The 27834-nt window shown below is 42.3% G+C and overlaps 1 protein-coding gene across 1 annotated transcript in view; it reads right to left on the reverse strand.

The window, feature by feature from the left end:
- The window catches only part of LOC118708694 (F-box/WD repeat-containing protein 12), a 36095-nt gene extending 11033 nt beyond the window's left edge, over nucleotides 1-25062 (reverse strand). The window contains exons 1-5 of the mRNA XM_036420111.2: nucleotides 24917-25062; nucleotides 21561-21598; nucleotides 15855-16018; nucleotides 15383-15501; nucleotides 3611-3820 (exon numbers count right to left, since the gene is read on the reverse strand). Of these exons, the coding sequence (XP_036276004.1) occupies nucleotides 3611-3820; nucleotides 15383-15501; nucleotides 15855-16018; nucleotides 21561-21598; nucleotides 24917-25006 (621 nt within the window). The 5' untranslated portion in view covers nucleotides 25007-25062. The remainder of the gene's footprint in view (nucleotides 1-3610; nucleotides 3821-15382; nucleotides 15502-15854; nucleotides 16019-21560; nucleotides 21599-24916) is intronic.
- Between the last annotated feature and the right edge of the window lie 2772 nt (nucleotides 25063-27834).

Below are 27834 nucleotides of genomic sequence, written 5' to 3' on the forward strand. Positions count from 1 at the left end.
CTGTGCTTCAAATAATATATTAATGATTTTTAAAATAAGATAATGATTTCTCCTGATTTTTTATGTCTTAATTTTATAATGCCCTATTGTTCAGATGTTTTTAATTTCGGTAAATCTGTGTATTTTTTTCAATTCCAGGTTTTGTCTTGCCTAGCAAGGCTGGGCACATCCCAGATTGATTTTAAAAATCAATTATCCCTGGGAAAATTTTATAACTGCCTTTTACATTTTTTAAAACATATTTTTATTGATTTCAGAGAGGAAGGAAGAGTAGAGAGAGAGAGAAACATCAATGATAAGAGAGAATCATTGATAGGCTGGCACACATCCCCTTCCTGGGGACCGATCCACAACCTGGGCATGTGCCCTTGTCCGGAATCGAACCCAGAACCCTTCAGTCCACAGGCCAAACCAGCTAAGGCTAACTGCCTTTTAATTTAATTTTAATTATTTTGAATGTATTTCCACAGAGGAGTGATATGGGAGTAAATTAGCTTCTTTCTCCTAATGGTCAAGGGCTCGTTTCTTGAATGGCTTGTACATCACCTACTGTTTTAGAAGAACATTTTTCACAGACATTTGCACCTGGAACACAATCTGGACTTCCTATTCCTGAAAACACTTGTCTGTACTGGCCAAGAAAACACAAACTCTGCACAACACACAAAAAATGGCAACAAACAAGGTCATGGAAAGCAAAAGAGAGAAGCAACACATTGAAGCTGGTAAAACTATTCCACCAGGAACCAGAGATCTATAGCCACATGGACAGGAGTTAAATATCACAATACAAGCATATGAAGGGACATCTGGAATCAGAAATTCAACACTCAGAATGGAAACAGAAAAAAAAAAAACCACAAGATATTAAATAAGAGAAATTAATTCACAAAATACACTGATGAAAAAGTTATCTCGCCTGGACAGTATGGCCCTATGCACCAAAAAGATTGCCAGTTTGATTCCCAGTCAGGGCAAATGCCCAGGTTACATGTTCAGTTCCTGGTCAGGATGCCATACAGGAAGCAACCAATAAATGTTTTTTCTCACATTGATGTTTCTCTCTCTCCATTCTTTCTCTCTTAAAAAAAAATCAATAAAAACATCAGGAAAAAATAAAGAAAAGTTACTTCACAAATGAAGGTAATAGCCCTTGTCAGTTTGGCTCAGTGGACGGAGCATTGGCTGTGGACTGAAGGGTCCCGGGATCAATTCCAGTCAAGGGATTGTTCTTCTGTTGCAGGCTTGGCACCTGGCCCCAGTCCAGGTGCATGTGGGAGGCAACCAATTGATGTCTCTCTCACATCGATGTTTCTTTCTCTGCTTCTTCCTTTCCCTTCCACTCTCTCTAAAAAATCAATAGAAAAATATCCTCGGGTGAGAATTAAGGGGAAAAAAATGAAGATAATAAACCTAAGAGAGAAAACATTCTCTGAACACATAAGGGCACTAGAAGAGAAGAAAACAGATACAAGAACAAAAGTAGAATGAAAGGCTAAAATGAATTGGAAAGTATCTAAGAAGATAGGCAAGAATGTCTAATAAACATGACAAGTTCCTACAGAGGAACACTTCATTAACAGATTAATAATTAAAATTCACATATAGTGAAACTCTCTAGAAATAAATAAAAAAACCTGAATCTATGTACTGAAGGGTGACCCAGATGATCACTGCAGACATGTCACAATGAAACTACTAGACTTTAAATATTTCAAAATATCTTGAAGGCTTTTGAGTTTAAATATGCAAGTTTCTAACAAGTGAAGTCAGATACCTATAGACTTTTCAACAGAAACAGAAACAGTGAAGTAACAGTTTCACAAAATTCAAGAGAATTGTGAGCAGGGATCTGGTGCCCAGCCAGGCTATCCTTCAGCATCAAGACTACAGAAAAGGGGTGCCTCACCTACTCTGGGGATTTCAAGTACTAGGTTTTTTCATAGATCCTTGTGGTCTTGCTACTCAAAAGAACTGGCAGCCCTAATATTCCCAAGAGGCCGGTTAAAAAGTCAGCATCTTGGGCATCCCCAGGGGCCCATGGGATCAGAAGCTGCCTTTACACAAGAGCCACGAGTGATCGTGTCCACAATGTCTCAGAAGTTTGTCTATATCTCTTACCCTCTCTTCCGCAATTACACTCTTGCTATCCCGGCTCTGTTCCAGACCATTGTTATCCTTCAGCTCACTCTTTTCCTTCCATATTCTAGCTTTCTAATTGATGTATATAGCATATATATGGAAAAATGCACAAAACAAACGTAGAGCTCAATGAATTATTACCAAAGAAAATATTCATGTCACCACTTAAGCTAAGAAGTAGAACTTGCCAGTGCCCACAGCTGCATCCATCCTCCCCAATCTGTGTGGTCCTACTCTCCACCCTCCATCAAGTCCATTCACTGATCTCTTCACCTTTGCTTTTCAGTTTTCCTGTTCTGATTCTTTTCTAAATCATTTTTATAGCTTTTAAAAATGTAATTGAATTTATTGGGATAACCTTGATTAATAAAATTATATAGGTTTCAGGGGTAAATTCTATGATACATCATCTGTATATTGTATTGTGTGTTCACTAACCAAAGTCAAGTCTCCTTCCATCACCATTTATCCCTCCTTTATCCTAGTCCACCTCTCACCACAATCTGTTCCCACTGGTAATCACCATGCTGTGGTCTGTGTCTGTGTCATTTTTTATAGCTTTAAGTTATCTGCTGAAATTCACCTCCCTGATCATAACAATCATTGGTGTCTTATTGTCTGTGTCAAATAACCACACTACCCGAAGCCCCTATAGCTCTCTCAAATTGTCTACTGTTTAACCTGCTAGTTCTGTTGGTACTATATTATTTTCATTTTTTTAATCCCTGCCCGAGGATATGTTTTTATTGGTTTTACAGGAAGAGAAAGGGAGAAAGAGAGAAACATTGATCAGTTTGCCTCCTGTACTTTACCCAAATGGGGATTGAACTTGCAACCCAGGTATGTGCCCTGACCAGGAACAGAACCCACCACCTTTTAGTGTATGGGATGACATTCAAACCAACTGAGCCACCTGGCCAGGGCTAGTTGGTACTATTATTTTATTTTTATTTTTTATTTTTAAGTACATTTTATTGATTTTTTTACAGAGAGGAAGGGAGAAGGATAGAGTTAGAAACATCGATGAGAGAGAAACATCGATCAGCTGCCTCCTGTACTTAGTGCCAAACTAAATGCCCTTGATTAGAATCGAACCTGGGACCCTTGAGTGTGCAGACCGATGCTCTATCCACTGAGCCAAACCAGTCAGGGAGGTACTATTCTTATCCCCTAGTTAGCTTTAGGTGTGTGATGGACACTGTGTCGGAAAAGAGAAATAATGTGAGGCCTGGGCTACTGGTATCCTTCTCCAGAAAGGGCTTTTGTTTCCTCAGACCAGGTGACAGGAGTGCTGAGCTGCAGCAGGTACGAAGACTGTTCACTCTCGGCCCACCTTACTGCCAGGTTACAACACCTGATAATCCACCCAATCTCCAACTCTCCGTGGCCCTGCACTGCAATGTTTTTTGTGCCCTTTGCTGGGGAGACGCTAGTACCCACAGAGGCTCCTGAGAGCCAGGTCGCTCACCAGCAGGAAGGGGCCCTCTGGGTGGTCAGAGGCCTCCAATGCAGACGAGGGTGTAGGCAGGCAGAAGGAGGCTGACTCCCTCCCGCTCTCTGATTCCCACACTTTGATGAGTCCTTGTGCGTCCACAGTGACAACCAGCTGCAGCTGAGGGTAGGTCACCAAATTCACCAGAGCAGCAGGCTGCAGAGGGCTAGACCAGATCTCCTTGCCCTGGGTAACAACAAAATTAATACAAGAACTTACATAAAGCAGTTTATTTCATAAACACACATTCTTTTCATTCATCCCTCAACCAGCCCACACTGGGACATGCAGATGGAAGGACCCTATCCCCATCCTCACGGGACTAACAGCAGGGCAGGGAATACCATGGAGGTGGCTGAGTGTGTATATGTAGAGACTTTGGGGGTACTGGGTGGCATCCCCAAGTGGACCCAGGGTGGGGTCCTGCATGCACACTGGCCAGTATGTCTGCTGCACTTCCAGTGGTGACCTACAGCTCAGCTGAGGAAGGCTAGGCAGGGAGGCGGATCCAACACTGCACACCTGGCTGGGGCCTGGCCATGAATGGCCGCACACAGGGCCTCCACACGAAGCATCTCTCTCAGATCTGGGTAGTCAGTTTCACTGATAAGCTAACCGGGCTTGTGGATATGAAAGTTTGTGTTGCATATCTTCATCTGCCCTGGCCAGAACACCCACTTCCCTACAGTGAACCCAGCAGGAACACCACAGGCAAGCCCAGGCTCAGGCCCAGGCCCATGCCCACAGGAAATCAGTGGCCCAAGCTGCGTCAATTCCATGTTCTCTTCCCAGGTTTCTGAGAACTGGGATGGAGAGGTAAAGAGCCCAAGTGCCAGAGGGACCATGGTCCATTAAGACAGGGCACCCGAGAACCAACTCACTAGCCACTGTCCTTGAGTCTCCCAGAGCTCACACACAAGGATTCTTTCCAATTTGGGGTTATTCTGACCCTTTTTCTATTATGTTATCTCTGTATCATGGTCTCTGTCTCCTTTCCCACACCTGATATCTCAGTATTCTTCCACTAGTTTCTTTCTTTCTCACAGGCCAACAAATCAACACTTGATTTCTGTTGCTCAGCTAACATGCCATCAGTGGGACAGAACTCGCCTGTAGACAGATTGAAGGTGAGCTTTGGAGGACGAAGGGTGTTCACCCGTGGTTAGTAGCAGCAAGTGGCGAAGGAACAGTTAAACTCCCTTGCCTATTTCAGAATGGGAAGCAGGGGCCAGCGGAACAGGGCAGAAAGATGCTGACCAGTGATGGCCTGGGGTCCCTGACTCTACCTGCTATGGCCCAGAAAGAGAGGCGTGGGGCTGGGGACAGTTGGGAGCTGCTGGTAGTACCAGATACTTCAATGCTAGAAAAAGGCAAACTCAAACCATAGAATTCTCCAGGGAACAGCAAGTAAAATGTGGAGACAAATATTGTGAGTACATAAGAAACTAAGAAAAAATTTTAAAAGAATAATTACTAACTGCAGGAAGAGCAAAATGTTAGTTTACCTCAAGGCCTGGCTGTGAAAAGCATTCACATAACTATGAGGAAGCACAGACTTGGTTTGAACAGCTGTAAGAAGGAAATTCCAACCTAGGGGAGTTGGCTGAAGGTGGCCGCCCCTAACTGTTCACTGACCTTTCCCAACAAGTCCGTGTACGTGTAGACCCTCGGGTGTTTACCGGAATCTTTATGCCTACTCTTTAGACATCCTGTTTAAAGGACACTGAAGATGCACCTGTCCTCCCAGAATGCTTACCCTACAGATTGTATCTAAAAGTTAAACTTTATCTCGAACTGCTGTTAACAATAAAAGCCTGAAGAGGCAGGTGAATGAGGCTGACTATTTCCTATTGCCAGGCAGTCCCTTAGCCCTCTCTTTCACAGAAATGTGTGTCAGAGTAATCATTCATCCGTCACTCAGGGTCTGCTGGTCAGCCCTGGCACATAATTATAATAACACTAGATATCTAGTGCATTAAGTTTGTGCCCCCCCTAGCGGGGGAGGAATCCCTCATCCTGGCCTGCACCCTCTCCAATCTGGGACCCCTTGGGAGGTGTCCTAAACAAGCAGTCAGACATCCCTCTTGCAATCTGGAATCACTGGCTCCTAACAGCTCACCTGCCTGCCAGCCTGATCATCCCTAACCCCTCTGCCTGCCGGCCTGCTGGCCTGATCACCCCTAACTGCCCTCCCCTGCCGGCCTGATAGACCCTAACTGCCTCTGCCTTGGCTCTACTACCGTGGCTTTGTCCAGAAGGAAGGTAGGATGACCGGAAGATGTCTAATGAACATATTACCCTTTTATTAGTATAGATAGAAAATATATGCCATTATTTTTGTGACAGCAAGGTTACTCTGTATGGAGGTAGAAAAAGAAAAGCAAAATCATTATCCCCTAATTTGGGAACATCATTTCCTCTAGGGTTGGGGAAATAAAAGTGGCACGATTGACTGAGGTGTTTTTTCTTTTTTTCTTTTTTTTCCTTTTTTTTTAACAAGCCTTTCAAATCTTTGACCTTTACTCTGGGTAATGCTGCAATGTTAGTAGCATCTCGACCTATCACTAATCCACGAGGTGACATGTTACAATGCATTTAGTGTTTCCTAAAAAAGATTGTCATAACATTTCCAAGTAAAAAAAACATTTTAAAAATGTATTCCTGAATATAGTTCCAAAAGACGGTATATGAATGATGGCAAAACTTATATAGTACCCAGTGGTTCTACATAAAAGGACTCATACACAGTGAGAATGAGGAAGGACCCTACTACAGACAGAGATGAGATGAGAACATCATGTCTAGCAATAAGCAGTATTAAGGCACAAAACTTGAAGATTTAGAAGAAATAATTTTCTAGCAAAATATAGTGATTCAACTTTACTGAAGAACAAGTACTAGGTGTGCCAGTTAATAATGCAGACTTTGTAATCAAAGAAAACACGGTAATTTCAAGAGAAACATCAAAAGTGCTTTATTCAAAGTAATGTCCATCGCTAGTTACACATTTCCCCATCTTTCAGGTAATTTATAGATTCCATTCCAATAGAACTTTTAAATATATTTTATTGATTTTTTACAGAGAGGAAGGGAGAGAGATAGAGAGCTAGAAACATCGATGAGAGAGAAACATTGACCAGCTGCCTCCTGCACACCCCCCACCGGGGATGTGCCCGCAACCAATGTACATGCCCCTGACCGGAATCAAACCTGGGGCCTTTCAGTCCGCAGACCAACACTCTACCACTGAGCCAAACCGGTTTCGGCAGAACTTTTCTTATTTTGAGGCAAACCATTCAGAGACCCAAATTTCCACTTCTTCATATGTCTTGAAGTGCTGCTCGGAAAGTGCTTGTGCCATCGATTGGAAAAGTGGTGATCTGAAGGAGCAAGGTCTAGTGAATACAGTGGGTGGGTTAATACTTCCCAGGCAACATCTTTTAACATGTCTTTAATTGGTTTTGAAGTGTATGACTGTGCGTTATCATGAAGCAAAATTACTTTGCCGTGTCTTCTGGAATATTCTGGTCATTTCACGATCAAAGCTAGGTTCAAATTGATTATTTGTTGTCAGTAGCAATCAAAATGATTGCACCTGGTTTTAGAAGCTCAAACATAATACGCCACACCTTCTTGATCCCACCAAATGCAGAGCATTGTCTTCTTTCTGAAGCGATTGATTTGGCCTTGCAGTAGATGGTTGACCTGGATCTCCCCTTGATTTTATGCATTTGGGATTCTCAAAATAAATCCACTTTTCATCACCAGTCACAATTCCATGCAAAAAATACTTTCTTTCATGCCACATAAGCAACATTTTACTGATTTTTCGGTTTTCCGTTTGCCTTTCACTCAGTTAATGTGGCACCCATTTTCCTTCCTTTAAAATCTTTCCCATTGCTTGTAAATGATCTGAAATTGTTTGCTGAGCAATGTTTAATCTTTCTGCAGGTTGTTTTTGAGTTTTGCATGAATCTTCATTCAATAATGCTTGTAATTGTTGGTCTTCAAACTTTTTCAGTTGACCTGGATATTGTCTTTCACACCAAAATTATCACTTTTACAGTGTTTAAACCAGCGTTCACAAGTGTCTTAAGATGGAGCATGTTCACCATAAGCTTTCCGAAGTATTAAGCAACAGTTTTCTTTAAAATAATGAATTATGACTTCCTACAAATTCTTTTTTACATGAAATTCGATATTTTTAAGTGTAAGAATATCTATAATGTTAATACCTTCAGCAAATTTGATATATGAAGTTTTGAAGCTTGTTATGAATACAACAAAATAGCATACATATCAAATCATATATATCAACATATATGTAACTCCATCTATTGAAAAAAAATCCATATTATTAACTGCTACACCTAGTAAAAACCTGGAGAGGAGTTACAGAGGAAACTGAAAAAGCAGAGACAAAAGGCCCAGTTACTTCACAAATGACTCAATCCATCTCTTAAGAAATGTATAACTCCTATAACATTTCTTTTACTATTTCAGGTTATTAAAAAAAAAATGTTAGAAAGCTCTCTGATTCATTTTGTAACACTAGGACCAAAACAAAATAAAGACAAATATAACTTATGAATAGAGATTAAAAATATTTAAGTATTATTATTCAGAGCCCCAGCAATACATATATTATGTTCTATTAGAGCTGGTTATAAAAATGCAAGGAAGGTTCAAATAATTTATTATATATTCAAATTAAACTGGAGAACCATAGGGAATAATCAACAAATGCCCCAAAAGTACTGGTACCTGTTTCCAATTTCAGCAGCAATTCCTGATTTTTTAAAAATCTCTAAGTAATACAGGACAATTATGTACTAGGTAATATTTACCAGATTCTAAAAGCAAGTATCAAATTCAAAAGAGATCTGCACAGCAAGGAAACAATAAACAGAATAAAAAGACAATATACTGAATGGGAGAAAATATTTACAAACTATCTGAAAAAGGGTTAATTTTCAAAATATGCAAGTTTCTCCTATAACTCAAGACCAAAATAAAAATAAAAAATAAAAATAAAAAAACTGGGCCCTACAAGACCCCTACTACATAAAGACACTCTACCAATTCCAGGAGATATAGCAGCTCTACCCAAATCATAGAAACAAATACATGGAAGCAGCCAAAATGCAGAGACCAAGAAACATGTCACAAATGAAAGAATAGAAGAAATATCCAGAAAAAGAAGTAATGAAATGAAACCAAGCAAACTACTAGATACCAAGTTTAAAACAATGGTTATAAAGATGCTCAAGGATCTTAATGAGAACTTCAAGAGAATTTCAAGGATCTCAGTGAGAATTCCAAAGACATGAAAAAGGACCAGTCAGAAATTAAGCATGCACTAACTGAAATAAAGAATCATTTACAGGGATTCTACTGTAGGGTAGAGGATTCTGAGAATCAAGTCAACAATCTGAAATATGAGGAAGCAAAAACACCCAATCAGAAAAACAAAAAGAATAAAAAAAATATGAAGATAGGTTACAAGTGTATGAACATTCGCATTATGGGGGTGCTGGACAGAGAAGAGAGAGAGGAAGATATAAAAAACCTACATGAAGAAATGACAGAAAAATTCCCCTACCTGGTGAGAGAAATACACTTTTAAGTCTAGGAAGCACAGAGAGTCCCTTAGAAGAGGAACTCAAAGAGTCCCACACCAGGACACATAATTAAAATGGCAAGGGCTAAAGACAAAGAGAGAATCTTAAAAGCAGCAAGAGAAAAGCATTCAGTTACCTACAACGGAGTGCCCATATGACTATCAGCTGATTTCTCAACAGGAACTTTGTAGGCCAAAAAGGAATGGCAACAAATATTCAAGGTAATGAATAGTGAGGACCTACAAACAAGATTACTCTATGCAGCAAAACTATTACTTGGAATTGAAGAGCAGATAAAGATCTTCTCAGACAATAAAAAGCTAAAGGTGTTCATCACCACCAAACTAATATTAGATGAAATGTTGAAGGGTATTCCTTAAGAGGAGAAAGCAGAAGAGGAAGAGGAAGAGGAAGAAGAAAGAAGAGGAAGAGAAGAGGAAGAGGAAGGGAGGAGGAAAAAGAGAAGGAGAAAAAGAATGATGATAAAAAAATATGAATAAAATGGCAATAAATACATATCTACCAACAACTGAAACTAGAAATCAAAAAGACCAAAAAAAAATTGAAGCTAGAAATCAAAATAAATGAACAAGAAATCTAATGAATAAAATAAAATTATGAATAAAATAGAACCACAGGCATGGAAACATGGGACAGAGTAATGAATCTCAGCAAGAATGGGAAAGGGGGGCAGAAAGAGATTAACCAAAGAACATATATGCACATATTCATTACCTATGGTCACAGATAATAGGATGGTGAAGGCCTGAGGTGAGGAGGGAATTTGGTGGAAGGGGACAATGGAGGAGGGGGGGATATATGTAATACTTTCAACAATAAATATTTTAAGAAAAAGAGGGGGAAAAAGTACTTTCTAAAAGCATGAGGACAGTTTAAGGAAACTTTGGGGCAACATGAAACAAAACAACATTCGGATTATAATGTACCCATAGGGAGAAGAGAGTGAGCAAGAGAACCTGCTGGAAGAAATAATGACAGATAATTCCCTAAGTTGGGGAAGGAAAAAGTTACACATGTTCAGGAAACATGACTAGTACCAATCAAGAGGAATCAAAAGAGACCCACTCCAAGACACATCATAATTAAAATTGCAAACACTAAGGACAAAAAGAGAATCTTCAGGGCCATAAGATAAGGCTATCAGCTGATTTCTCAACAGAAGCACTATAGGCCAGCAGGGAATGGCATGAAGTATTCAAAGTAATGAGAAGAAATAATCTAAAATCAAGACTATTCTATCCAGAAAGGTTATCATTCAAAATAGATGGAGAAATAAAGAGAATTTCAGACAAAAAAAAAAAAGGCTAAAGGAGTTTATTATCACCAAACCAGCACAGTAGGAAATGTTAAAAGCACTACTGTAATAAGAAGAAACATATATAAAGAGAAACATAGGCATAAAGAATAAAAATGGCAATGAATAAGTATCTATCAATAATAACTTTAAATGTAAATGGATTAGATGCTCCAATCAAAAGGAGACATAGATCAATAGATAGATCAATAGATAAGAAAATATGACTGACATATATGCTATCTCAAAAGACTCTCAGGATAAAATGAAGGGATGGAAAAAATATTCCATGCAGATGGGAAAGAAAAAAAAAGAAGTAGCAAGGAGTAGCAATACTTATATCTGAAAAATGGAATTTAAAGCAATAGCATTAACAATACACAAAAATGTCCATTACAAAATATTAAAGGGATCAAGAAATAATAACCCTAGTAAACATTTATGCACCCAATATAGGATCACCTAAAAAAAAAAAAATATATATATATATATATATATATATATATATATATATATATATATCTATCTATCTATCTCTTGGAGAACTTTAGGAGAGAGATCACAACAATACAGTCATAATAGGGGATTTTAACACTCCACTGACATCACTGGCTAGATCTTTCAGACAAAGAAACACACAAGGAAACAGTGACCTTAAAAAACATCAGATGGATTTAACTGACATTTACAGAACATTCTACCCCAAACAGAAGAATGTTCATTCTTCTCAAGTGCATATGGGTCATTCTTAAAGACGGACCACATGTTAGGACACAAAATAAGTCTCTACAAGTTCAAGAGAACTGAAATCATATCAAACATCTTCTTGAATCACAGTGGCATGAAAATAGAAATCAACAACAATACAAAACACTAAAAAACATTCAAACACATGAAGACTAAATAGTATGTTTTTAAACAATAAATGGGTTACCAATGAAATAAAAAAGAAATAAAAAAAAAAAACTTCCTGGAAATAAATGAATTTAAACACCCAACAACCCAAAATCTATGGGACACAGCAAAGGCAGTTCTGAGAGCGGAGTTCATAGTATTATAGGCCTACCTCAATAAACAAGAAAAAGCTCTAATAAACTATCTAACACTACAACTAAGAGAAAGAATTAGAGACTAATTAAAAAAAATACAAAAGATCAATGAAACCATGAACTGGTTCTTTCAAAAAATAAACAACATTGAAAAAGCTTTAACCAGACTCATCAAGAAACAAAGAGAGATGACCCAAATAAATAAAATCAGAAATGAAAGTGAAGCAATCACTGACATCACAGACATACAAAGGATTGCTAGAAAATACTATGAATAACTATATGCCAACAAATTGGACAATGTGTATGAAATGGACAAATTTCTAGAAAAATACAGTCACTCAAAACTGAATCAGGAAGAATCAGAAAACCTGAATAGGCCAATAACAACTGATGAAACAGAAGCAGTAATCAAAAACTCCCAGCAAACAAAAGCCTGGTCCAGCATTCTTCACAGGGGAGTTTTACCAAACATTCAAAGAACTATCACTTATACTCCTCAAACTATTCCATAAAGTCCAAGAGGAAGGAACATTTCCAAGCTCTTTTTATGAAGCCAGCATTACTCTAATCCCAAAACCAGATAAAGACACTACAAAGAAAGAGAATTATAGGCCAATACCCCAATGAACATAGATCCTAAAATTCTCAACAAAATATTAGCAAATTAAATCCAGCAATATATTAAAAAGATCATACACCTTGACCAAGAGAGATTAATTCCAGGGATGCAAGCCTGTACAATATTCACAAATCATTAAATGTGATACAATACATAAACAAGTTGAAAGACAAAAATCACATGATCAAATCAATAGACACAGAAAAAGCATTTGACAAAATCCAACACCCATTTTTGATAAAAACTCTGAGCAAAGTTGGAATAGAGGCTTCATACTTCAACATTATAAAGTCCATATATGACAAATCAGCAATCCATACATGAATATTATACTCAATGGGCAAAAACTAAAAGCATTCCTTCTAAGAATAGGAATAAGACAGGGATGTCCACTTTTACCACTCTTATTCAACACAGTACTGGAAGTCCTAGCCATGGTGATCAAATAAGAAGAAATAAAAAGGCATTCATATTGGAAAGGAGGAATTAAAACTGTCATTATTTGCAGATGACATGATATTGTACATAGAAAAACCCTTAAGACTCCACCAAAAAAAAACCTACTAGACTTAATAAATGAATTTAGCAATATATAATAGCAGGATACAAAATCAACACCCAAAAATCAATGGCTTTTTTATTCACCAATAATGAATTTTCTGAAATAGAAACCAAACAAACAATCCCACTTACCATTTGAACAAAAAAATTAAGATACTTAGGAATAAACTTAACCTGTACTCAGAAAACTTATAGGATGTTGAAAAAAGGGATATAAGAAGATATAAACAAGTGGAAGAATATACTGTGTTCATAGACTGGTAGAATCAAAATCATTAAAATGTCCATATTACCTCAAATCAATCTATAGATTCAATGCAATCCCTATTAAAATACCAATAGCTATTTCACAGAGCTAGGACAAATACTTCAAAAACTTATATGGGATCAAAAAAGACTTCGAATAGCTACAGCAATCTTGAGAAAGAGCAAAGTTGGAGGAATCACAATACAGATTTCAAGTTATATTATAAAGCTACTGTATTCAAAACAGCATGGTACTGGCACAAGAACAGGCATATAGATCAATGGAACAGAACAGAGAACCCAGAAATCAACCCAACCAATTATGCTCAATTAATATTTGACAAGAGGGTAAAGACAGTCTCTTCTATAAATGATGTTGGGAAAACTGGACAGGTACAGGCGACATACACAATACACAAGAATAAACTCAAAATGGATTAAAGACTTAAATGTAAGTTGGGAAACCATAAAAATCCTAGAAGAAAATATAGACAACAAAATATCAGAAATCTCATGTAGCAGAATTTTCACACATACATCTAATTGGGCAAGAGAAACAAAGGAAAAAATAAACAAATAGGACTACATCAAACTAAAACGCTTCTGCACAGCAAAAGAAAGCTGCCTCAAATTTAAAAGAGAACACACTGCCTGGGAGAACATTTTTTGCCAACAATACATCTGGTAAGAGGTTAATCTAAAACAAACAAACAAACAAACCCACACCCCAGACATATATATAAAAGCAACAAAAGGAAAACCAACAATCAAAATGTGCCAGAGGACCTAAATAAACACCTCTCTAAAGAGAACATACAAATGTCCTGGAGACATATGAATAAGTGCTCAACATCACTAATCATCAGAGAGTTGCAAATTAAAACAGCAATGAGTACCATCTCACACCTGCCATAATGGCTACCATCAATAAATCAACAAACAAGTGCTGGCAAGGATGTGGAGAACAAGGAACCCTAGTCCACTGCTGGTAGGAATGCAGACAGGTACAACCACTATAGAAAACAATGTGGAGTTTCCTTTAAAAAATTAAACATGGAACTGCCATTTGACCCAGTGATCTCACTGCTAACAGTATATCCTAAGAATCCCAAATACCATCAGAAAGAATATATTCAAAAGCAAAAAAAAAAAAAGACAACTATAAGTCATTCCAAAACTGCTCTAGCCCTCCCGCCCTCCTCCCACACCCTCTCTGATTTTCCTTCCCAAGTCCCACCAGGTTCCTGGAGTCCCTAAAGGACCTGGTCTGGAATCCCTCAGCATCTGGAATCCTGGGCTGGTGTGCAGTTAGGGCTCCCAGAGACTCGCTCGCACATCAACAGCCACCACTGGCCTCCGATCTCATGGGCCATTTCAAAAGCACCACCTGCCATCACCAAAGAAACCCCTCACCCGGTTCTCTTCCGGTCTCTAATGGAAAGTGACCCGAGGCTGGCACAGGGGTACGAGAATGCAACTCCCACCAGCCAACTACTCATGCAGACGGAAAAGGCAGGCCCAGGTCACAGCCAAGGTCGCTGAGATCCAGGGTGCCCTCTCCACGGGCCAGAGGAACGATCTGTGGGGAGTTAGGCAGAGGCTCAAAGAATTCTGCTTGGAGAGCACCCTCTGCTCTGTGCACCATGTTCAAGTGCTAGGAACCTGTCACTTCCAGCAGAACTGAGCAGCAGAGAGAGAAGTACCCACCTCACCATGTGGTACTAGGGAGCCGTTGCCCGTCTAGGGATTCTGGAAATGTGAAGTAAGTACCGTTTTCCAGGAAAGGACCCATTGTAAGAAGTCAGGTTACACCCATGTGTGGCCAGGCAGAACCCTGAAATTGCAAGGAACCACAAACTCAGACTACTCAAGTCTCCACTTGTATAAAATTAGGATGATGGTAATGCCGAGTAGTCTGCTCAGCGGCTGTGAGACTCAAATGAGAAAAAGCTTTTAAACTAAGAGCACCAGCAACGTGTGAAATCGTTTCAGGGTTTTCACACTAAGCTTGCTCTGGAGGTGACTAAAAGCTGCAGTTCCCTGGGCTCAACCGCCCAGGGGCCAGCATCAGCTTCCACATGGAAGTCACAGCACTGAGCACAGCAGCGCCCCACACTGTGCAAACAAGCCCGTGCAGAGGAAGTCAGAAGCAGGACATTTGTGATCACTCAGACTCTGGTTTGAAGTATGACCTGGCATGGCGTCTGAGCCTCCTGCCGCTCAGATTTCTCATCTGTACAATGGGGCTCCCCCTCCTCACCGCAGAAGTCGCTGTGATGGCTAAATGAGACTGAAGACACTCGGGACTCATCCTGGCCCCCTCCAGCCTCTCACCTCACGTAGATGCCAGGCCCGCACAGTGCCGTCCGAGGACGCGGTGCACACCACAGACTTCTCCCGCCTGTCAAAGCAGTACTCGCTGGGGGAGACGTAGGCCAGCTTCGCTATCTCTCCTGAAAGAGAACACACTTGCCTCAATCCCTTTCTGTCTCCTCAGCACAACAGGCGCGAATTGGGAGACAGCGGTGGACAGAAAGGGCTAGGCCTTAAGACTTACAACTTGGGTTGCATGCGCAGGACTGCCCACAGCCTGCCAGCCCCATCACCATGAAATAGATGCAATGACCCCCTGCCCCCAGGGTTACAGTGACTGTCAATGACTTAACACACATGTTGCACCCAGCATGGAACGTACCCGTCAAGTGGCATTTTCCAGCCCACTGGCTCAAACACAAAATGCCAGGGGACGGGACCAGGGGAGTGAGTGGTGGGAAAGCGTGCAGCTACCACACTCCCAACGCCTTACCTTTGTGCCCGGCAAGGGCTTTGCAGACAAAGTCCTTCTCTGGCCGCCCGGACTGCATGCGGAAGTCCAACTCAGATCGGCAGAGGTAGTACTGTTTCCATGTCTGTGTGCCCCGCGTCACCTGGGAGTCTTTACAGGAGGACCAGCGTCTCAGGCACAGCTGCCTGCAAACAGACCACAGGCCCAGGCAGGACAGGACGGTCATCAGAAAGCACTGTGGTACCTGCAGGCCAGGCTCTAATCCCCGGCTTCACCATCTCACTATGCCTGTGCAGACCACATTTCCCCTACTGTTAAAGGGGGAAATGGTGAGGTAACAGGGAGTGTGTACTACTGTGAGGTACAGTGCTTTGTGTGTATCCAGCCCATCTGCAGGACAACTCTGTGAATTAGATTAGGTCCTGATTGTCATTCTGCCCGAGGACAGAGGGGCAGACAGAGGTAAACACTTACCTAGGGTTATGCAGCCATGACCATTCCAAGGCTCTGCTTATTTTGAAGTATCTAACTCTTACTATTGAATTGTCTATCTTTTTCTTCAATTCTGTCAGCCCTTCATGTATTTTGATGCTGAAAGTAGGTGCATATATGTTTATAAATCTTATTTTTTATTGCTTTCCAAGAGGACGGGGGGGGGGGGGGAAGAGAAAAAGAGAGAGAGAGAGAGAGAGAGAGAGAGAGAGAGAGAGAGAGAGAGAGAGAGAGAGAGAACATCAATGATGAGAGAGAATCATTGATTGGCTGCCTCCTGCACACCCCATACTGGAGATGGAGCCCACAATTTGGGCATGAACCCTGACTAGTAATTGAATCTTGACCTCCTGGTTGGGTCAACACTCAACTGCTGAGCAAAGTTGGGCTGTTTATAAATTTTAGATCTTGATGGATTAACTTGTACTTTTTGTCTTAAAATCTGCTATTAGGTTGGCCATTCCAATGCTCTTTTGATTACTGCATAGTATATCTATTTCCATTCTTTTATTTTCAACCTGAGCCTATGAATCTAAACTGTGTTTATTATTGACAGAATAAAGTATTAATCCCTTCTGCCAATCTCTGCCTTTTTATTGGAGTATTTAATCCATATACTAACAAGATAGTATTTACATATGTTATTTACTTATTTCTATATTTCTATGCATTTTTTCCTTCTCATACTCTATCACTATCTTCTTTTATATTAAATTTTTTTAGTGTCCTATTTTAATTCCCTGTTGCTTTTCACACCATAGTTTTTTGAGTTCATAGTTTTTGGAAATTACTATTAAGATATTTATCTTTTTTTAATAATTTAAACAAATTTTTTTTCTCTTTTTGTTAATCCTTACCTGGGTATACTTTACCCATTGATTTTTAGAGAGAGTGGAAGGGAGGGAGGGGGAAAAAGAGAGGATAGACAGACAGACAAAACACCGATGTGAGAGAAACACATCAATTAGTTGCTTCCCGCATGCTTCCCAACCAGGGCTGGAGATTGAACCTACAACCATGGGCCCTTGACCAGGAATTGAAACCACGACCCTTTGGTGCTTGGGCCAATGCTTTAAATAATGAGTGACACTGACCAGTCACTCATTATTTACATTTTATTTACATTGAAAAACTAATTTATAACAATCTAGTTTTAATAATTACTGAATTTCAACAGTATTCAAAAACTTTGCTCTGGTATAGCTCCATTTCTTGCCCCCTCATTCATGCTGTTATTATCATACAAATTATATCTTTATACATCATGTACCCAAAAGGAATTTACAGCTATTGGTTTATGCAGTCTTTTACCTCACCTAGGAGAAAGTTATAAAAAAATAAGTTTACACTGCCTTTTATGTATGCCCGTGTAGTCACGTTATGGTACTCTGTATTTCTTCATGTGAATTCAAGTTCCTATCTAATGTCCTCAACCTGAAATACTCCCTTTAGTATTTCTTGTAGGGCAAGCTTACAAGCGACAAACTCTCTGAGCTTTTGTTAAATCTGGGAATGTCTTAATATTCTCCTTCATTTTGCTAGATACAGAATTCTGTGTGAGTCTTTTTTGTTCCATTTGTAATCTCACTGCCGCTGGGCTCTATGTGTTTTATACGAGAAGTCAATTTTAATCTCATTGGGGTCCCTTATACATGATGAATTGTTCTCTCTTGATGCTTTCAAATTTCACTGATTTTGGCTTTCAAGTTTGATTATGTGTCTCAATGGGAAACTCTTTGAGTTTATCCTACTTGCAGTTCATTGAGCTTTCAGATGTGTAAATTAATAATGTTCATCAAATTTGGCAAGTTTTAAGCCATTACTTCTTTAAATACTTCCCTTTTCCTTTCTCCTATCAATCTTGGACTTCTATTATGCATTGAGGGTACACCTAATGGTGAGCCAAAGGCTCTTGGGCAGTACTCATCTTTTTTTTTCACCTTTACGTTCATTCTCTTCCTCAGACTGAATAATCTGACCTAACTTCAAGTTCACTGATTCTTCTGCCTGCTCCAAACTGCTCTTTAATTTTTAATTTGTATTTTTGTACTTATCTACTCCGTAATTTCTATTTAGTTATTTTTTTGTAATTTTCTTTATTGATAGTCTCTATTGAATAAGATATTGTACCACTAATCTCCTATAGTTCTTTGGGCATACCACTGACCCTTGAACAACGTGGGTTTGACCTGCACAGAGCTACCAAAAGCAGATTTTTTAATATATTTTTATTGATTTAGAGAGAAAGGAAGGAAGAGGAAGATAAATAGAGAAACACTGATATTTGACCCTGACCAGGGATCAAACACGTAACCAGGTAAGTGCCTCACCCGGGAAAAACTACTGGTGACCTTTTGGTGCACAGGATGATGTCAACCAACTGAGCCATGTCGGCCAGAGTTATAAGCAGATTTTTTTCAATGTTCAGTACTATTAATGTAGTTTCTGTTCCTTATATCTTATTTTCTTTTCTCTAGCTTACTTTATTATAATGATATAGTATATATAATGTACAAAATATGTTAATCAACTGTTTATGTTATTGGTAAGGCTTCTGGTCAACAGTAGGTATAAGATTTTTGTCCAGTCTCTTCCTGCATCCCCCACACCCCTTTCTCCCTAAGGATTGTTAGTCCACTCCCTTTCTATGTCCCTGGTTCTATTATATTCATCAATTTATTCTGGTCATCAGATTTTTTATTCACTTGATTTTTAGATTCACTTGTTGATAGATATGAATATGTTGTTCATAATTTTTATCTTTACCTTTTTCTTCTTCCTCTTCTTAAAGAATACTTTTCAGCATTTCATGTAATACTGTTTTGGTGGTGGTGAACTCCTTTAACTTTTTCTTGTCTGTGAAGCTCTTTATCTGCCCTTCAATTCTGAATGATAGCTTTGCTGGGTAGAGTAATCTTGGTTGTAGGTTCTTGCTATTCATCACTTTGAATATTTCTTGCCTCTCCCTTCTGACCTGCATAGTTTCTGTTGAGAAGTCTGCTGACAGTCGTATGAATGCTCCCTTGTAGGTAATTAACTGTTTTTCTCTTGCTGTTTTTAATATTCTTTGTCTTTTGCTCTTGGCATTTTAATTATGATGTGTCTTGGTGTGGTCCTCTTTGGGTTCCTTTTGTTTGGGGTTCTCTGCACTTCCTGGACTTGTAAGTCTATTTCTTTCACCAGGTGGGGAAGTTTTCTGTCATTATTTCTTCAAATAGGTTTTTAATATCTTGCTCTCTCTCTTCTTCTGCCCTCCATAATTTGGATGTTGGTACACTTGAAGTTGTGCCAGAGGCTCCTTACACTATCTTCATAGTTTTGGATTTTTTTTTTCTTTTTGCTTTTCCAGTTGTGTGTTTTTTGCTTCTTTGTATTTCAAATCTTTGACTTGATTCTTGTGATCCTCTAGTCTGCTACTGGATCTCTGTATATTATTTTTTATTTCAGTCAGTGTATGCTTAATTTCTAGTTAGTCCTTTTTCATATCCTCAAGGGTCTCACTAAATTTATCAGCCTTTTCTAGAAAATTCTTATAACCATGGTTTTGAACTTTATATCCAGTCATTTGCTTTGCTCCATTTCTTTCATTTGTGACCTGTTTTTTTGTCTCCGCATTTCGGACACTTCCCTGAGTTGACAGAGTGGCTTTGTGTGCTAGGTGTCCTATAGGGCCCAGTGGCTCAGCTTCCCCAGTTACCTAAGGTGGACACTCTTGGTGTACCCCTTTGTGGGCTGTGTGCATAGTCTTGTTGTAGTTAACCCTTGATTGTTGTTGGTAACACTGGAGGAATTGACCTCTAGGCCAACTGGCTGTGAGGATCAGCACAGCTGGGAAAACTTCTGTGCTGGAGACACCCTTATGAGGCAAGACTTGCTTCAGTGGGACTTTGGTGCCCCTGAGTGTGTCCTTTATGGATCTGAGGAGTTGTAATCTGGATGATCCCACTCTGACCCCTGGGTACACTGGCTCTTGGATCTCCAAGGAGGTGCTAATTTAGCCTCAGCCTGAGGCCACCCAGCAGGAGCTATGAAGAGATCTGCAGATTCTTCTTCTCTGTTTGGGTTTCGGAGGTGCCCAGATGAGGCCCAGCTGTGAAGCAACGCAAGCTGCAGTGGGGTCTTGGGCCTTCTTTTGGATGTTCTGGGTCTCACTGACTCAGCTGCAGCTTGACAGGTAAGTTTAGAATTCAAAGGACCAGGCCATTCATATGCAAAAGCCTCTGCACTCAGCTTGGATGGGGTGGAGTCTAAGGGTGGAGCAAACAGCAATGGTTTCCCATCAGCCCTGCCCTAAGATGGTGCCGGGTCACAGTGTCCTGCAGTAATCACTGCAAGCACCTCTGGGAGAAAGCCACCTTCGAGTTCCACCTGCTGCCAGACAGTAGTTTCTCCTCATATGTTGTCTGGGTCCCCAGAGTGTCACCCGGAACTTGAGTTCAGAGCAGTCGGGAGCTTGTGTCTCCCTGGCTTGAAAAATCCAGCCACATATTCAGTTGCCAGCCCTCTCCTCGCACACCTCCCCCTCCGCACGCGTGCCTCTGTATCTCTGCTGTCCGCACCTCCTCTGAGTCTGTGTGCTTTTTTCTTTCCTTCTAGCTGTAGAATTTCCACACAGCTAGTCTTCCTGTGGTTCTGGATGATGTCCCTTTTGTCTTTTAGTTGTAGTTTTGAAGTTGTTGAGGCAGCAAGTTCAGGTGTTTACTATGCTGCCATCTTGGTTTCTCCTTATTTAAGTTCTAATATCACACATGCCTATATAGCTATGTTGTTATATCAGAGATGATTGAAAATAAAAGTGGTTTAGTTGTCTGTTGATTTGTCTACTATCATGTGTTCATTTGCTGTGTATTTATTCCCCTGAGTTTGGTACTCCTGCCTTCTATCAACCTCCAACTCAATTAATAAAATCTCTTATATTTAGAACATTATAAAGAAAAGTCTCCTGCCCCAAATAAAGAGCAGTCTCATGCTGGTAGGGGCTATTACTTCTTGTATATTCAATAGACCCAGAAACATAGTGTATACTCAAAAAAATTAGTGTAAGTTTTTTTGAGCTGCTGACTGAAATATACTTAGTTATGCCTCAAATGGAAATTCCTGCCCAGCTTATCAGCAGAGATGAGAACAAAGACTAGGGTTGGGTTCTTCCCTATTTTAACAGGTGAACATTATATACCAATCTCCCCTTTTCAGACACTGTCCCAAACACATTTGGCTCTTCTTTAATTCACTCACCTCCACAATTCCTTGGTCCCTGAAACCTCATTCCAGACCTATTAACAAGAGAAGAGAGAAAAGAATAGCTGTTCAGTCACCATGCAGTTAGCACTTAGCCTGCCAGGCCCTATGAAGGGAAGAGCTAAATCAGACTCAGTGCCTGCACTCATGAAAACTCCTCCTGGGACATCTATACTTAAAATAGCCTAGGTGGCCCTCACCTCTCCCGCGATGCCCTCACGTCGTCACAAGATGGCTGCCCCGACGTTGTCACAAGATGGCCACCACAAGATGGCCAGCAGGGGATGCAGCTGGGGGTGACCAGGCCTACAAGGGAGGGCAGTTGGGGGAAACCAGGCCTGCAGGAGAGGGCAGTTGTGGGGGACCAGGCCTGCAGGAGAGGGCAGTTGTGGGGGACCAGGCCAGCAGGGGAGGGCATTTGGGGTCAATCAGGCTGGCAGGGGAATGTTTAGGGGGCAATCAGGCTGGCAGGCAGAAGCAGTTAGGGACAATTAGGCAGGCAGGCGAATGGTTAGGAACCAGTAGTCGTGGATTGTGAGAGGGATATCCAACTGCCGGTTTAGGCCGGATCCCCTGAGGGGTCCCAGATTGGAGAGAGTGCAGGCTGGGCTGAGGGACAACCCATCTTTCTTCTCTCCCCTTCCCTCCCCCTCACACACACACCACTGTGCATGAATTTCATGTACTGGGCCTCTGGTATTGAAATAGAAACCACCAAATAAGTGAGAAAGGAGAGAATGACCAAATCAGTGCAGCCAAGGGGTTCAGAAATGAAATGATTACTGATCAAGTCCCAAAGGATGGGTCATTGCACTTTAAGAGAATGGCTGAAGCATTCCAGGGAGAGACAGAACCACCTGTGCAAAGATTCAGATGAGTGACAGCAAGTAATTTGCCTTAATTAGAACATAAAGTTCTGGGGAAAGGAGCTGAAGACTAATTCCTGGAAGTCATAATGGCAAAAAGAGTGTTACACTACTTGAGAATTGTGAATGGAGAGTGGTGTGTCAAACTGTTTTAGGAAAATCACTCTGGCTGCTGTGAGAAGGAATGATTGGGAACAAGGGCACAGGTTATAAGAGGGCTGCTGCGATGGAGTAAATGAAGGCACTGGCCCCAGGGATGCCAAGATGCTAAGATGGTGGAATGGAACCGCTGCCAAGGGGAGGCCTCCATATGGGCCCTGGTCTACAAAGTGCCCTCAGCAGAAGCTCTGGAAGAGGCTCAGGTGGCATGTGGAAGGCCCACACCTGCATTCTGGAACTCCCTGGCCTCTGCCACCCTGGATTCTGGAGCCTACATAGCTTCACTGGGAACTACTGTGGAAATTTCTGTGGCCCAGGCCCACTGAGGGTCCTATCCCAGAAACGTAGCTTTCCAGGCCCTGGAAGACACGACGGCCGCCCATCTGAGCCCAGGCTCCATTTTTACAGCCCTTGCTCACCTAAGTCAAAATATCTCAGCCCTTAAGAAGTCTTTTGGGCCATATCCAGTTGTGGGTTCAATCCCAGATTGGGGCACATATGGGAGATAACCAGTGTTTCTCTTACATTGATGTTTCTCTCTCTCTTCCCCTTCCTCTCTCTCTAAAATCAACAAAAACGTATCCTCAGGTGAGGATTAAAGCAGGTAGGAATGTAATGTTTGTACTTTACAAAATCAAACCAGCCAAGAAAATGTATCCATTTCCCTTTTCTATAGTTCCCAGTTCAAAACACTACTGAGATCTTGTTTCTCCTAACCCTGGCCTTAACTGTACACCCTGAGGCAGGGGTTACTGACCTCACTTTACCTAACAGGGGATCTACAACTTGGGATGTTGGTGCTGTAAAAAAGTCTAGGGCACACCCCTTTCAAACTCGGCTTCTGTGGAAGCAGCCAGAGGTGCAGATCCCTCCCTGTGTGGGACCACGTGGGCGTCCTGGAACTGAGATACTCACCTTAGTGGTGAACACGGGGTTAAAAAAACACTATTTTACTTGACACATTTAAAATTATAATTATAGGACTCAGGTAATCATCTGTTTATTAATCTTTTTGTAAAAATAATCATTTTAAAACTTACTCAACAAATACTTATTGAGAGTGTGATAGGCAGTGGGACAGACAAGAGCAGGCAGGGACTAAGGGCCAGGTACAGAAGGTCGTAGCGCCTGACAACTGCAGGGTGGGCCCTCCTCCCCAGGGTGACTTTTCCTCCCCTAGCATTTCCCTGGTCATGTGGTTTGGCCCCCCTGGTCTTTCATATCTCTGGGCACTTGGTTTAGATCCCTGCCCCTAACTTTTCCTCCCTCGAGACAACATCTAGGCCTTAGCAGCTAAGTTAGCTGTATTTAAGCTCCAGGCCCAGAAAAGCAACAAAACCAGATAAGCAACAGCAGGGCTGACCTCGGGACCAGCTGCATTGCATACTGATCACCTGCCCTGGTGCCATCCAATCAATCACTGGAGACCCCGACCCTGAAAGGACGGACATGAAAAGCTGCTGACTATTGCCCTGAGTTATTCCCCTGGAATCTCCCCTAACACCTCCCCGCTTAAAACCTGAAGGAGGACGCTCCCTCCAGGGAGCACATTTGAGCTTTTCTTTCCCTTTCCCAGGCCCCCAGGTGTCACTTTACCATCCTCACTTCAAAGCTTCAAGGGCCCTTTCTTTGCCTCTACCTACTAATTACTTACTCTATCTCTGTGCTTTTCTAAGTAAATTTTCTCTTATAGTTTGAGTCTTGGCTGTGAATTCTTTCCTAGCCAGAACTCAAGCACCGAGGTTGCCGAATCCAGGTCCAGTCTCACCACCGCCGCCAAGAGTCTGTGATGTAAAAGACAAAACCCCTGTTCTTAGGAATGAGTAACGGGGAGAGCAGTTACCAAATAAACCCTACAAACAAGCGCTTCTAGCTGTGCCGAGTCCCAGGAAGGAGGAGTTGAGTGCAGGCATCACCAGGGATGAAGCCCAGGCGAGACTAGCGCACTCCATGGGAACTTAGCACAGCCAGGCAGTGTGCGGGCTCCAAGGCTGCAGAAAAACAGGAAGAGGTCGCCCCCTAGAGGAAGGGCTAGGGGCGTGGCTTTTCGGGCTGAGCCAGTGAGGAAAATTCCAGACAGAAAACCGCTCCCTAAACTAATCTCTGGAGCAAATCCAGATGTAAGCGCGCGGGTGGTCGGTAGGCAGGGAGGGGGCCTTTCCGAGCGACTTTTCCAGCGGCCGCGGCAGCAGCCACCTTACGGGCCCAGGGCGCCCTCTGCCGGTCACAGATTCCAGTCGCCGAAAGCCCCACCCCGGACGGGGAAACGGGACCGAGAAGGGCCGCCTTGGGCACTCAGGGGCCACGTCCCCAGCCCAGATGCGCTACCTTGTCCACCTGGGCGGCACGGAGCAGGTCTCGGGCCTCCAGGAAGGAGAAGACGTGCAGCAGCTCGTGTATGCCCAGCTGCGGCCCCATCGCTTCCGCAGTCCCGGGCCCGCCCCGCTTCCGCCCCGTGGGCCAATCCCCGCCCGGCCCGCCTCTGCGGTCCCGCCCCGGGCAGAACCCGCCCTGCTAGCCGCGCATGCGCCTCGCTAAGCCAATCCGGGACCCGTCCGCCGCTCCTCGCGGCTCCTCCCGCTGCGCTGCGGCCGCGCTAATGCCGCTCCCTGGCCCTGGAACTGCCTCTGACGCCACCTGGTCCCCCCTTTGCCCTGAACCTCATGCTGACACTCACAGACCCTCGCCGATCCCCTTCTAGTAACATCCACCTCGTCCTCACCTTCCCTGGACCTTACAGTGGCCCCGAACCTGCACCTCTGGACCCCTCGCTGTGGTGCTGGCCCTGCACCGTGGTCTCACCCCTTACCAATAAGTGTCCAGTCCTCCACCTCCACCTCACCCCGCCCCTCTAAACCTAACCTTTGACGTGGCCCTCTCACCTGGTTCATACCTGGCCTTCACTCTGGCCCTGGTCCTGCCATGTGCCCTTATCCTGACCCTCTTCCTCAACTTTGCCCTCTCATCACCCTAGTCCTTATTAGCCCCTTGTTCCTTCACCTAACCCTAATCCTGACACCCTCACCCTGAACTTCATCCTGGCCCTGACCCTTACTTTCACAATGACCCTCAGCCTCTCTCTTAACGTTGGCGCTGGTGCTTGCCCAGACCCTAGCCCTAACTAAACCTCATGCCTTCCTTATCATGGTCCCTAACCAGGTCCTCACCCTTGCCTTGGGCCCTAACCTTGAACTTCACTGGAGACTTGATCCTGGCCCGGGCCACATCAAATCAGTTAGTGTAAGGGTGAAGGTCATGACCAAGTTCAAGGTCAGAGCAGGTCAGAGTCATAGGATGAATGTAAGATGAGGGACAGAGTAATAAGGGTCAGAATCAGAGTGAGGGCAAGTGTCTAGTTCAGGGTAAAATTCTGTATCAAGTTAAGGATCTGGATGAGAAAGAGGTGTCAGAATCAGGTTCATATCAGTGTAAGGGAAATTTTAGGGCCAGGGTGTTTAAGTTCAAGATCATGAACAAGGTCAGGACCAGGATCAGGTTGAGTGTCCATTAGAGGATCGGTGAGAGGCTGGAGGTCAGGGGGTTATTTTCAGGGTGAGGTAAGATTAAGAGTTGTGCTTGAGTTGACAGTGAATGCCCAATTCTGTGTAGGATTCAGGATTCAGGTGAGGCTGATATTCAGGATAGTTAGGGTCAGTATCAGGTTATGGGTCCAGATCAAGGTTAGGATAGTCAGTTCAGGGGGAGCATAATGTTCATTGTCAAGGTCAATTAAGTCAATGTGGGGTTTGTTTTTTATTGCTGCTGGAGTTCAGACCCCATACCTTCACTTCTCTCTTGTGTATATACCCACCTGGATAATCTAAGATATTCTTCCCTTGTCAAGGTCTGTATGCTTAATCACATCTGCAAAGCCCTTTTGCTACATAAGGCAACCTTTTCATAGGTTAGAACATGGCATCTTTGAGGGATGAGCATTATTGCACCTACCAGTTATTGTCAGGTTTAAGGTCAGGATGGGTCAAGACATGGTCATTGACCACGCTGAAGATGATGGTCATCATGATGGTCAAGTTTGATTTCATGGCAAGTTCACAGCCAAGTGTGAGTCCAGGTTCTGCTCAAAGGTCAGTGTTAGGATGAGGATCAAGGTCAGGGTGAAATTGAGGTTTGTGTTAATGTCAATGTAGGATCAGGGGCCCGGTAAGGTTTGAAGTGCAGACTAGTTTCAGTGTGAGTGGTTCAAGGTCAGGCTCTATGGTTAGAGTGGATGACTATGATGGTCCTTGTTAAGATGAGAATTCAGTCTAGGGGTAGAGATAGAGTGAAGTTGAGTCACAATCAGATTAAGTGTAGTAAGAGTATCATTCATGATAGTGTTGAGTCATGACCAGTGTAACAGTCACTGTCAAAGGTAAGTCAAGGTCAGGATAAGTATGACAGCCATGTTAAGCATCAGGATCAGGGTCATGATGAGGATCAAAGTATGAATGCCAATTAGAGAGGGTCAATGTTATTGTGAGAGTGATGGGGAAGTTCATGAAAAAGGTTAAGTTCTATGACAAGTGGGGTCAGAATTATGGTAAGGGTCACAGTCAATGCCAAGATCAAGGTCAGGTTTAGGTAAGGGTCTGACAATTGGGTGAAGGTGAGTATATATGTCAGTCAGGGTGATGAATAAGGGTCAGGACAGAGTTCAAGGTCAAGGTCAGGGTGGGTTAAGGTTTAGGGTCTTATGTGGGTGGGGCTGCTTGAGGGTCAATGGTCAAGGGTATGGATAAAAGTCCCCATTTATATGGAGGTGAGTTAACAGAAATTGAGCTAGACATTCTGACACAGATGTGGCTGGAGAAAACAGGCAGAGGCCAGATCCTGAAAACATCTTTAAAGACATATGAGATGGTCACTTTCCCCTCCAGAAAGCAACAACGAGTTTGTGTTTCACATTCCCTCTAAAAGCAGAGGTGGCAGTGCTAGTCACCTCTGTCCTCAGTGCTTAGTTTATTCACATGGGACACAGAATGAATATCTATACTATAATAATATGCAAATTGGCCAGGATGCCCTCGCAGAAACGAGAGCATTGGGCTGCATTGGGCGACCAGGCCAGCAGAGGGTGCGATGACCCACGTCCCGCTTGGTTCAGGATTCGGGCTCTGGAGAAGGGCCTTATGCCGGTGACAGAAACTAGACAAGAAATAATAATTTGGAAATTGGGGGGACCAGGCAGGAGCCCAATGCAACAGGAAGGACTCTACTTGTGCTCAGGCCTTGCCATCTTTTATTCA

Source organism: Pipistrellus kuhlii, unplaced genomic scaffold (assembly GCF_014108245.1).
Source record: "Pipistrellus kuhlii isolate mPipKuh1 unplaced genomic scaffold, mPipKuh1.p scaffold_m20_p_62, whole genome shotgun sequence".
Classification (NCBI taxonomy): Eukaryota; Metazoa; Chordata; class Mammalia; order Chiroptera; family Vespertilionidae; genus Pipistrellus; species Pipistrellus kuhlii.